General features: G+C 45.3%; 1 protein-coding gene and 1 long non-coding RNA gene across 2 annotated transcripts in view; both read right to left on the reverse strand.

Moving 5' to 3' along the window:
* LOC126419392 (uncharacterized) overlaps window positions 1-13,314 on the reverse strand; it is a 249,566-nt gene that overhangs the window by 107,681 nt on the left and 128,571 nt on the right. Inside the window, exon 5 of the mRNA XM_050086580.1 lies at window positions 6,096-6,242. Coding sequence (XP_049942537.1) covers window positions 6,096-6,242 — 147 coding nt within the window. The remainder of the gene's footprint in view (window positions 1-6,095; window positions 6,243-13,314) is intronic.
* Window positions 4,714-5,129, reverse strand: LOC126419320 (uncharacterized). The gene is made up of 3 exons (XR_007575964.1): window positions 5,050-5,129; window positions 4,837-4,962; window positions 4,714-4,743 (listed from the first exon to the last, which is right to left on the reverse strand). It is a non-coding gene; the product is annotated as an uncharacterized LOC126419320 (long non-coding RNA).

Consider the following 13,314-nt stretch of genomic DNA (forward strand, 5'->3'; position numbering starts at 1 on the left):
AAACACAAATGAATATTATCACCTACATGGCATGTACTGGGACGCTCAGGATGATCTCTGTAATTGTACTTCCTTTCGCAAGCCAGAATTGACTATGCAAAACAAGCCTGATCCATTATATTTTCTACATTAATGCATGCCCTCTTGTTAGCTGTATCTTTAGGGAGCTTGATATAGCTCGATCCTCCATTTACCGGATCCATATGTATGGATGCCCAGGTACAGAATTCTGCTGAGTGCCTTAGCTGAGCCTCTCACTTCCATCTCAGAAAACCAGCCCAATATAGTACTCAACGTGGAAACCACTCAGCGATTGATGTGTTCCGCGTAATCACGCCATTTTCCCCCCAAAGATAATGAAGACTCGTTTCTTCATGACTCAACTTTTGGGGAGGGGGGGGGGGGTGATAATTCAGTGCAAACCACAGCATTGCATTTAATGGAGGGGATACTGCGGATCATTGACTACCATGAGGAGCTCCGTTTCCACGACAGGAATGCACGTGCTTAGAAATCCAACAGGGTCGCGGTGCTCTCCTGCCAGGTTGTCGATCCTGGTGAACGAGATTCGCTCCTCACAGGCGTCGGCAAACACCCAACTATGGTATGGTGTCACTGACCTGGGATCCATCACTAAAAGGACAGGGGAAGGAACTGCCATTAGCAACAGGATCTTCTCCAATACTAATACTATAACTAGAAATTGTCAATGGAGTTGGCGAGGTAGACATGGGTGCGTCCTGTACCTCAGGGTTGGGACACTTGTGAGGAGCGACAGTTGTGAGGAGCGACATTTGTGAGGAGACCCGGCCGAACAGGTAGCGGGCGGTCTGCAGGGACACCAGACAAGTAGTGCACCGCAGATCAGTACTGCTGTGGACACCAAACAGGTAGCGCACCGCAGCTAAGTAGTGCTGTTGTAAAGATGGAATTCACCACGACAACGAAAGGGAAGCCTCTAATGATAACGGTTACCAGTATATAGTGGAATATACCAACAATGAAGCTATAAGTTATTGGTGGTGCGCAGGAAGGCGGAGGATATATACACTCCTGGAAATTGAAATAAGAACACCGTGAATTCATTGTCCCAGGAAGGGGAAACTTTATTGACACATTCCTGGGGTCAGATACATCACATGATCACACTGACAGAACCACAGGCACATAGACACAGGCAACAGAGCATGCACAATGTCGGCACTAGTACAGTGTATATCCACCTTTCGCAGCAATGCAGCCTGCTATTCTCCCATGGAGACGATCGTAGAGATGCTGGCTATAGTCCTGTGGAACGGCTTGCCATGCCATTTACACCTGGCGCCTCAGTTGGACCAGCGTTCGTGCTGGACGTGCAGACCGCGTGAGATGACGCTTCATCCAGTCCCAAACATGCTCAATGGGGGACAGATCCGGAGATCTTGCTGGCCAGGGTAGTTGACTTACACCTTCTAGAGCACGTTGGGTGGCACGGGATACATGCGGACGTGCATTGTCCTGTTGGAACAGCAAGTTCCCTTGCCGGTCTAGGAATGGTAGAACGATGGGTTCGATGACGGTTTGGATGTACCGTGCACTATTCAGTGTCCCCTCGACGATCACCAGTGGTGTACGACCAGTGTAGGAGATCGCTCCCCACACCATGATGCCGGGTGTTGGCCCTGTGTGCCTCAGTCGTATGCAGTCCTGATTGTGGCGCTCACCTGCACGGCGCCAAACACGCATACGACCATCATTGGCACCAAGGCAGAAGCGACTCTCATCGCTGAAGACGACACGTCTCCATTCGTCCCTCCATTCACGCCTGTCGCGACACCACTGGAGGCGGGCTGCACGATGTTGGGGCGTGAGCGGAAGACGGCCTAACGGTGTGCGGGACCGTAGCCCAGCTTCATGGAGACGGTTGCGAATGGTCCTCGCCGATACCCCAGGAGCAACAGTGTCCCTAATTTGCTGGGAAGTGGCGGTGCGGTCCCCTACGGCACTGCGTAGGATCCTACGGTCTTGGCGTGCATCCGTGCGTCGCTGCGGTCCGGTCCCAGGTCGACGGGCACGTGCACCTTTCGCCGACCACTGGCGACAACATCGATGTACTGTGGAGACCTCACGCCCCACGTGTTGAGCAATTCGGCGGTACGTCCACCCGGCATCCCGCATGCCCACTATACGCCCTCGCTCAAAGTCCGTCAACTGCACATACGGTTCACGTCCACGCTGTCGCGGCATGCTACCAGTGTTAAAGACTGCGATGGAGCTCCGTATGCCACGGCAAACTGGCTGACACTGACGGCGGCGGTGCACAAATGCTGCGCAGCTAGCGCCATTCGACGGCCAACACCGCGGTTCCTGGTGTGTCCGCTGTGCCGTGCGTGTGATCATTGCTTGTACAGCCCTCTCGCAGTGTCCGGAGCAAGTATGGTGGGTCTGCCACACCGGTGTGAATGTGTTCTTTTTTCCATTTCCAGGAGTGTACATTAATTTCGAAGGTCATCCAAATTTTTACTCTTTAGTAAAAATTCTCGGAGAGGACACAGAATGTCATGGGCACCAATTTGACCGACTAGTTTTAAATCTAAGTAGGAAAAGAAAAAGAAGTCCGAAATTGAGACAGATGAGAAAGTTTCTAAGGCCATTACAACACTCCTAGTTGACGGCAATATAATACAATTTCTTACTTGCATGACCTCTGCGCAGAAATTACAATGAAAAGGAAATGGCTGAAGCTACAGCAACACTAGTACATACTGAAAAGGGGTTCAGTTCACGTCGATCATCACCGGGTTATTTGGTAACCGTGATAGCGTTACGGAGATGTTTAATAAACTCAAGTGGCAGACTCTGCAAGAGAGGCGCTCTGCATCGCGGTGTAGCTTGCTCGCCAGGTTTCGAGAGGGTGCGTTTCTGGATGAGGTATCGAATATATTGCTTCCCCCTACTTATACCTCCCGAGGAGATCACGAATGTAAAATTAGAGAGATTAGACCGCGCACGGAGGCTTTCAGACAGTCGTTCTTCCCGCGAACCATTCGCGACTGGAACAGGAAAGGGAGGTAATGACAGTGGCACGTATAGTGCCCTCCGCCACACACCGTTGGGTGGCTTGCGGAGTATCAATGTAGATGTAGATGTAGATGTAGTTTGTAAAAATTGTAAATAGATAATCATCCTGTAAATATTGTAAATAAATATAATGGGCGACGAAGAGTAATTACCTCCTTGTGGTGTTCTCTGGAGACGACACAAAGTCGGCCAAATGTCTCTTGCAAATTGTAAAAGATTCACTAATGAACTCCGAAAAGTCATAGCTTTTCTAACAATCACAATCAGCATTTTTGTGTAGAGAATTTTAGAAACGATGTCTGTTTGAGTGGACGATGAATACATCTTATTTCAATACATAAATTGCATTCCTTAACGCTAATCGCTAGCAGGACTGACATTACACCACAGTAAGCTTCCCTGAGTGGTACGGGAAAACTGATATTTATTTCGAAATAATTAAAGACAAAAGTTTCTACCGAGAACAAAATTCCTTGGCTGGCTCCTCTTAATATATGGTAAATGGTTGCCCACTCCTATCATATCAAATTTTGGGTGACGGGTTGAAAGATGGAAAACATTTTCGGCTTCTATAGTTTCTGTAAAATATATAATTAAGTATGGGATTGAGCGAAAATTATGCCCTATGTATGATTATCCGGAACAAAAATTCCAATTAAAAAGGTCTTACGCATAATTGTGCTGCAACTAATGGTTGACATGATATCAGGGGGGGGGGGGGGGCAAAATCAGCTCCGATTTCCAATATGACTAAGGCCACTCTTCCTTGCCCAAAAAAATTCTACAGTAATGTAACCTGGCTGCACTGGAGGAGTGTGAATGTCAGCTCGGCAGCTGCCCAGGCCGGCACAAGCCGAGCGCTCAGTCACACCAAGCAGCAGCAGCAGGTAGTGGCCGGACAGGTAGTGGCGCAGCATTTGCGACACACCCTATGCTGGTCCCTAAGCATCCCGGAGATCTCACAAGTATCCCCACATTCCAGTTTCTCACAAGTATCGCTTCTCACAAGCGTCTATATCTCGCTGTACCTCACGTGACCGCACAGGAGGAGACGCTGCAGAATCGGTCCACTGTGAGAGGGTGGCCCATGGACGCCAGAATGATGCTGTGGCAGCTGCAGCGGCCGGGGCAGGGTTGGGGCCCGGGGAAGGGGTGGACGTCGGACGCTTCCCACGCGGTGACTTAACGGCGCCCTTATAAGCGAGGCGTGCCTTTCCGGACGCCGCTTTTATGAGGAGGACGGTTCAGCCGCCACAGTATATGTGCCACACCATATTGAAATGCAACCGCTGCAGAAGAAGAGATAAAATAAATAATGGTGAAGTACATTGTTTACCGCTGCTGGCGCGGTGAAAGAATGAATTCTGACGATCACATGGTTACAAGCAGAGTGAGTGGGTGCAGGGCATAAACAACTGATCAGGTGACTCCACCGCACCCTACAAAAAATCATTGTAATTATCGTGCAGGAGAGCGAGATATGAGTGCCTTTGTAGGTCCTCACCTAGAACAACAACAACAAAAAACTACTACTACCACTACTACTACTAAAGACAGGTAATCTTTTTTTTTTTAACTCACTAGTATGCTGCTTGGACATCTCATTATTTGTTGAAGGGTGTTGCTGCATCTGCTGATGAAAAGCCTCCAGCTGCCTGTCCAGCAAATCCAAGTCCTGCAGAGCTGTTCCGGTAACAGGATGAGACACAATTTTATTTATTTTGAATGTCAAGCTACACTGAAAGCTCAGACATGGATATTTTTCTCTACACTTACGTGAGTGCTGTTGTCGGTTATCTACAGCTTGATGCTGGAAACAATTATCTACTGCAGCTGCAGCAACGCTACGTGGAACAGCCTGTAGCTCTGCCTCCTACTGAATTTGCATTTGCTTCAGGTAATCTAGAAAAAAAAGGGACTATGAAATAAGAAAAAATTCTGATTGGCTACTATTGAATAAGAACAAATTACAACGAAAATCATACTCACAAGGAAATTCCGACTGTGCACCCAACACAGGAGGCTGGATTTCCAGAGCCTGTTGCGGTGCAGCCCCCTCCCCTCTCTCCTCACACTCGAGGACAAAATCCGCGAGTTGTACTACAACGAGGAGACAGAATTAATAAGGTGAATTTAACAAAAACATGAAGATTCACACTCAAAATAGAAATTAGTTACTCACTTGGTAATCCTGTCTCCTGTACGCTACGTCTCTTCACACTACACTCTGAGATGTTGCTGGAGTTACCTCTCTGCATCTTGTGGCCATAAAAGAACTGGTTGTGCAAGTCTTTTTAGTTGACGCCACTTCGGCGACTTGCGTGTCTATGGGGATGATATGATGATGAAGACAATACAACGCCAAGTTCCGGAGCGGAGAAAATCTCCGACCTAGCAGGTTGTCGAACCCGGGACCGTTTGCATAGCATTCCATCGCCCTGACCACTCAGCTATCGAGGCGGACCGTACTATGGAAGGCTGCGAAACCATACGCAATACTCCAGAGATACATCAGCTTATCCGAGGTTCACTGCTACGACGGGGTGATAAATGTGTCAGTGCCCACAGAAGGGATATTGAACATCTCCTGTGAGAAAGGGTTCATGTGGCATGCTGGTGGGTTCTGTTCGTGTGTTTCCCATGATTAATGAGTTGGAGAAAATGGGTTGTAACGTAGAAACGCAGCGTTTCCAAGCCCATGTTCATATGACATAATTTCTTGTTCTACGTATGAGGAATGTATCCCGCAATTTGTGTCGTAGATTTTTGTTACACTCTGTATGTAAACAGCTTCTACTGGTTGCGTGTCACAGCTTCTACAAATGTGATTAAGGCATTGCTGTCTGTCGGAAATACACGCTTGGGTTGAATTCCACTCATTGGTTTCTAACTTTTCACCAGTTTGGAAACCAACAGTAGTTTACAGCTAAGCAACTGGCGATCGTATGACACGGTGAGCTTTCGCACCAGAATAACGCACGCTTGCCTTTCACGATCCCTTTACTATAAACTTAATGCTGGGTTAAATGAAGCACCTTGTCTGCAGGCGGGGTGATCCTTGACAGCTGACGACGGGCAGAGCGTCGGTTTTGACGGACACTTCATGTTGGTGCACTTCCAGTCGTACGGGTGGCACAAGCAGACGTTGCAATTAACGAACTTGATGCTTCCAGGACGGCACTCTGCAAACAGAAAGAAACAAAAACATCACAGCGATCTCACAAGACTTCCTCACACGTGAGGCCTGCAAGCTTGCATGGGTGGGATTTGTGACGTCACAACATTGCTTTCACGTTGCCAAAAATTCCCACCCCTCAAAGGCACATTAAATCCTACCCGACACAGACAGTGTGTGAACCAATAAGACGCAATATCGATTTCAAACTCACAGTCCGAACCCAGCACCCATCACAAGGCTCAGAAAGCTATAGGTATATTTTGTGCATTCTGTATTAGAATCTACAAAATGCAGAAAGAGACTGTTTCGAGGCCTCGGAGACTTGAAAACAGTATATAAATTTTTTTGGTACGAGTTCGTTAAATCTGGGGAGAGGGTAAGATTTCTTAGTAATATGGGGAAAATATGGTATGATTTTTCGTACGTTATGGTATGGTATGGTACCGTTTCCTTACACTAAACTGAGGCGAAATTACGGAGACAAACATGACAGAAAATTAATACTTTCAAGAACATTGTCACTTGTTTGTGTACTGCGTCTTCAACATTGCATAATTTCGGGATCTACATTCAACTGAGTGAGTAGAATTTTTTTCACTCTTCATAAAAGTTAATCAGTTCGTTGCTTCTTCTAATGTTGTGAATAACAGTTTCTTTATGATGATGTTGAATACTTTGATATTTCCAACATGTCTCCGACAAAATCTACTTCTGAATCTGTGTCCATGAGCTCACAGCGTGTGGCGGAGGGTACCTCTAATAACACTATTATTTACCACTCTCTACTTTCCCCCTTTCTCTTCATTTTCCTAATAGCTCATGAGCAGCTCGATTGTCGATAAGATTTCGTATGACCCCTCATTTCTCAGATTTTGTTGTCGTGGTCATTTCGAGAGATGTACAGTATCTTTTAAGGAGCATCCGGACACCCATCTGTGAACATTAATTTAGGGCCGGCCGAGGTGGCCGAGCGGTTCTAGGTGCTACACTCTGGAACCGCGCGACCGCTACGGTCGCAGGTTCGAATCCTGCCTCGGGCATGGATGTGTGTGATGTCCTTAGGTTAGTTAGGTTTAAGTAGTTCTTAGTTCTACGGGACTGATGACCTAAGATGTTAAGTCCCATAGTGCTCAAAGCCATTTGAACCAGTCTCTCTTACTTATGAAGAAAAGTGTACCTATAGCAACAAATGCAGCCAATAGTAAGTGAAAAAATGATTAAATTTGACATGTAAAAAAAATTTTTTTTATGTTTTTGAACTTCCGCTGCTACTAGTGTGAATCCTGAATCCTTCCTGGTCATGCTGACAAAGTTTTATGAATTTACTTGTAGAAGTATAGACAGTGGAAATCAAAATGTCCTATGGTGCCTCTCCTGCTCCAAGTCGGCCTGTTTGACGTCCTACCCCCCTTAAGTGCCTAGCAGAGTGTTCTTCGAACCATCTTCACAATAATTCTCTATTGTTCCAATCCCGAACTGCGCGCTGAAAAACCGAACATCTATACCTTTCCGTGCGAGCTCTGATTTCCTTTATTTTATTATTATAATCCTTTCTCCCGGCGTCAACAAAATATTTTCGCACTCGGAACTGAAAGTTGGTGATTGAAATTTAGTGAGATAATTGCGTGGCAACGAGAAACGCCTTTGTTTTTATGATGTCCACCCCAAATCCTGTAATATGTCAGTGATAGTCTCTCCCCTATTTCTCTATAATACAAAACGTGCTGTCCTTCTTTGAACTTTCTCGATGTACTCCATTAGTCCTATCTGGTAAGGAACCCAGACCGCGCAGTAGTACTCCAAAAGAGGACGGACAAGACTATTGTAGGTAGTGTTTTTAGTAGATCTGTTTCATTTCTTAAGTGTTCTGCCAATAAAACGCAGCCTTTAAAAAAATGGCTCTGAGCACTATGGGACTTAACTTCTGAGGTCATCAGTCCCCTAGAACTTAGAACTACTTAAACCTAACTAACCTAAGGACATCACACAACACCCAGTCATCACGGGCAGCTTTAAAAGGGTTGAAATGTCCCTGATGGATTTGTTACAAAGCTGACATCCAGTGACTAGTCCACGTTTAAAGCCACTGAGCTCTCCTATCTAACACATTCTCCTGTTACTGCATCTCTGAAGACAACACAATACTCCCCGTTGCCTCTCGTGACTTGTAGTGGTCGTTTCCGTACTGTGGGTATCCAGATACTATTGCTCAGTTAATCTACGTTGGAGATAATAATATATTGCCGAGTCTTCTTCCAGCTTACGCTCCTGGAATTTCAACAGTGTCCCTCTCCGTGACAAAAAACGATTATTGTGTAACTGGAGTTCACAGAGCATGTCAGTAACGCTATCGCGCAAACAAAACGATCTCCTGACGAAATGCGCTCCTCTTTGGTGTATCTTCTCTATCTCTTCTATTAATCCAACCTTGTGACGGTCTGAAGGTGACGAACAATATTCAAGAGTCGGTCGAACCAGTGACTTCTAAGACAGTTATTTCGTTAATGATCCGTATTTCCTTAAGGTTCTTCCACTTAATAGCAGCCAGTTACCTGCTTGCAAATATGCCGCTAGAGAGCACCTCGCGCTACTTGTCAGGAAGCCTGTTTGTGAAAGAATGTGCTGCAAAATTACTGGTGTTATTTCCATGTAAGTTCTGGGGAAAAGCGCATTATCTGATTTGGTCACCACAAGAGTTTTATAGTGCTTACGTAATTTAAGTACTAAGGCTTTGTTAGCACAATATCGATCCAGTATTTTTTCTGTGAGTTTGACAAATGTATAGGTATGAAACTAAACTAAAATGGACACCAAGTTCGCTAGCTGCAAGTAGAATTGGTGGTGGTTCATCTTCCGGAAAATCGCGAGAACTGGTCGACGAAATTAGCTTAGGTGAAGGTGACAATTTAATTCATATTTCGAAATGGAACTAAATAACATGCTGATGTTTCTTCGTCTCTGTGTTGTCCCTGGAGTGAAGCCTATATCCATCGTGAATTTTGGCCCAATAACGTTAGTTGCAATATTCGTAATGATTTTTCTTTCCTGTGTGAGAATGTTCTTAAGGTCGGCCTTTGTGTGTAGCATCAGTGTCTCACTGGCGTATAGCACCTCAGGTTTGATTACAGTGTTGTAGTGACGAATTTTGGTGCAGGTGGACAGAGATTTCTTGTTGTAAATACTTCCATTATTATTATTATCTTACGAATTTACATAGGTAATTCAATGTTTTATTAAAATGAAATTATTTGACACATTATACGCATTATAAAAACAACTTATGAGAACGCTATCACCGAGAAAGGTGGCTAGAACAATGGACTCGCATTCGGGAGGACGACGGTTCAATCCCGCGTCCGGCCATCCTGATTTAGGTATTCAGTGATTTCCCTAAATCTCTCCAGGCAAATGCCGAGATGGTTCCTTTCAAGGGCACTGCCGACTTCCTTCCCCATCCTTTCCTGATCCGGTGAGACCGATGACCTTGCTGTCTAGTCTCCTTCCCCAAACAAAACCCAACCCAATCCAGAACGCTGTCAATCTCCACATGCATGATTCTTGTCTGTTCATTTATTTCGCAGTTGGAGTTGCATTGTAGGCGCCTTGGTGTTCCCAGGAAGTGGACTCATTGCAGAATGACACCTTATTTGTCCGACTACTCAAGCTTTCTCCTTCCCCAGGCCTTAACGTGCTGTGTTGCTGCGTCTTGATATTAGTAGAAACCCATCGGTTTGTTGTTGTTTAATCATTTCGTTGGCGAATTTGAGTGCTGACACTCACCATAGTATTCAGAAGGTTTCGTTTAATGCAATGATTATCAGGTTCGTAAGGATTCATTTTTTTGACAATTTTTTCGCTTTCTCTACAAGTTGGTCCCAAGTGGAAGACGAAGTTTGCTCTGTGGGGGACTGTTCATTCGGTAAGCTGTTCCTTCAATGCAGGGAATGATTTAAAGTCATCTGCCTTGCTTATTATTGCGTCAAAGGGGTTCTGTTCGGTTATGATGATCAGAATGAGTACTTGTTACTTGCAAGAATATAGCGTTTCGCGGCGATGACTCTGAATAAAAAGTTTTCGGGTTTTCGGCCTCGCCAAGTGATTAAAATTACACGAGCTTTTTGTCAAGCACTCCTTGGCCATTGTCAAGTTGCACGGCTGCCACTGAGCTGCTGGTATGTCCCTCATATGTACTAGCAGTCGTCTGTGACGTCACTGGTGCCTACGACTATACGGGCGTACGTTGATCTGGCGTTGGATGCTCACGCTTTAACCGGGCAATCGCTGGATTGCAGGACGTGCTATGCTGCAGGTGATTTTTGTTTCAGTGGAATCTTTAATTACACAGTCTCAGAAGCCGCTAGAGTGAGCTACGATAGTGGTTTTGTCAAACTTTATCCGGTGGCCATTTTCTGAAGCAAGCTCAGCCAAAGCGTATTTCTCTAGGCGATAAAATCTCTTGTTCTCTTTCCTGCGTTGTTCCACAGCGCGTACTGTTTGTCCGACGTAAGACTGGTCACACTCGCAAGGTATCTTGTAGACGCCAGGTCTTTAACTGCTCAGAGTAACTGACAGATTTTCGTCGGAGTCCTGAAGATAGATTTGATCCTGTATCTTTCCGCAGCTGGGTTATCTTGCACAACACGGAGCCACAGAAACGCAAGAAAGCCAATTTCCTTTCCTGCTCCTCATCGGTGGTCTCACTGTTTTTCTTGCTAGGAATAATCAATTTATTTAATTGAGGTCATAGCCGTTGTTCCTAAAGACCTTGCATAGGTGGCTCACCTCGTGGGGCACCTTATCAGCGTCCGAGATCATTCTCGCACTATGCAGCAGTGTTTGTAAAGCGCTTCTGTGCAGGGTGATGATGGCTAATGGCGTGCAAGTACAGAACGCTCTGGGTGGGCTTTCTTTTGACGCTCTGGCCAAAGACATTCATTTCTTCTGTGGCAGAGGAGGGCGTTAAGAACGGGCAATGCATTGTCTTTTTCCAACCCCACAGTCAACTGGATGTTACTGTTCATGCCACTGAGGTATTCCTAGAATTCGTCAAGTTTGTCACGTCCGTGGGCCAAATGACGAACCTGTCGTCAACTTAATCGAAAGAAACAAATAGGATTTATCCTCAGAATTCTCCATTAAGAGGTTTGCAACAGCACGAGCTAACGGGCTAAGCCGTCCGTCTGGTCGTAACAGTGGCCGTTGCAAAGAAAATACGAAGACATAAGAGTTTACCCAAAAAACTCGACCACGTCACAAAGAACTGGGGTACTCGATTCAAAGAGACTTCGATAGGCACAGTCGCAAACAGCGCACACTCTTAGGTCTGCTTATTATCTGAACAACGGCCGAAAACTCGTGTAATTTTTATCAGTTGACGCTGCTGCAAACGTCATAACATTTTATTCATATTTGTTACTTGTCTACCAAAAGCTGTCACAGTTCCACACAAAAGTTTGCGTTCTAGAGTATCCAGTTCACTGCACGTATCGCAGGAGTCTGTCCAGATTGGTTGTATGCCTGCACAGCTTTTCGTTGTTCCACAACGTCCTATTTACAACCTTGTACCATGTTCTGCGAACTTCTGGTGGCTTGAAAAGCGCCGAAACATTTTCCAATGCAATGTTCCAACGATATTCAGGCTCAGTGATATTCTTCTGTTCGTTGCCTCTGACACTGTCGTGTAGTTCCGTTGCCGTCATCTGAGTCTGAGGCCGTCAAGTAGCTGTCCAGCATGTAGTATTGTGGCATGTATCCGAGTGCATACGGAATCACTGTGCGGTCCATGTCACGAACTCTGATCTGTACCGGTATTTGTCGAGCAAGGCTGCCGTGTGGCCGCCCGGGCTCTTTTCTAGGGTTCTGAACGTCCTTTGTGCCAGCACTTTGAGATAAAGTCGATCAGGTCGAAGTCTCCTCCTGACTTTAGAGTGAATGCTGTGTATTTAACGTCAAATATGCCTCCACGCCACTGCATCCAGGGGCTAGGTTATACTATGATTCGTCCCATTTCTTTGGACAGGTTGAAAATTTGGGGTATGTAAGAACATTTAGACAGTGAAACTGTGTTTATTAATTTAGCATTATCTGTCGGTGTCAGGTTTCTTGTTGGGTTTGCTTGGATTAATGCTCCTGCAGGATGTAGTGTTGAAAGCCAGTTATAAAACGCCATTTCTCGAGTATTGACTTGGACATATACTCCGAGGATATAATGTTTCTGTTTTATTACGAACTACGATGGCTGGAATTGCCTCTCCCTATGGAAAAGAGCACAGCCTTCGTAGGGTTCTTCGCTGAACGTGATTCTCTTTCGTATAGATTTAAATCCGTCCTTAGCTTGTCCAAGTCCTGGACATCTGTATAAAGTATCCCTGTATCATCTACGTCTCACCATCCTTCACAACCTTTCTCAGCACACAGTTGCCTACGGTTTATTGAGGAATGTTTCTATATTTAATGCGTTTTTCCTCCACACCTTCCTTTTCAGAGATGAATGTTTGATGTTGACCATTCAGTTACTTTCAGATCTATTCCCTATCGCTTTTGCTAAGTAAATTTATTTTTCTACCTTTCCCTGACGCTGTGACAGATTTATGATCACAGATGTCCTCTTCTGCATTAACCAATTAGGAAAGTTCGGGTCTCTTACTTATTATGGGACTATGACATTACCTTTACAAGTCAGTTCTATAACCACCTTCACGAAGTAATTTTCAGATAAAACATTATAAAACAATTTTACACGAATCTCTGTTTCTCCCATTAGTTTTAATCGCATGACTCTTCGATTCTGTAGCAAAGAGATTGAAGTACGCCCCTTTTACAATGTAAAGATAAAAAAAATTACTGATACTCTCCAAGGTCCTCGGAAACTCTTTGCCACTACAGCTCTTGAGGCAGGTGGTCCACAAAAGTATGCGATAACGGCGTTCGACCCGCTTTTAAAGCGTACCATTACCGAAATCGGTTCACATTCAGATTCTTTTATAATCTCATTAACAATTATCAGGCGGCTTTCAATCCACCGACAACTTGAAACGTGCTAAAATTTGCGTGACGGCGTCACGAGAAAAACTGTC

Source organism: Schistocerca serialis, chromosome 9 (genome assembly GCF_023864345.2).
Source record: "Schistocerca serialis cubense isolate TAMUIC-IGC-003099 chromosome 9, iqSchSeri2.2, whole genome shotgun sequence".
NCBI lineage: Eukaryota > Metazoa > Arthropoda > Insecta > Orthoptera > Acrididae > Schistocerca > Schistocerca serialis.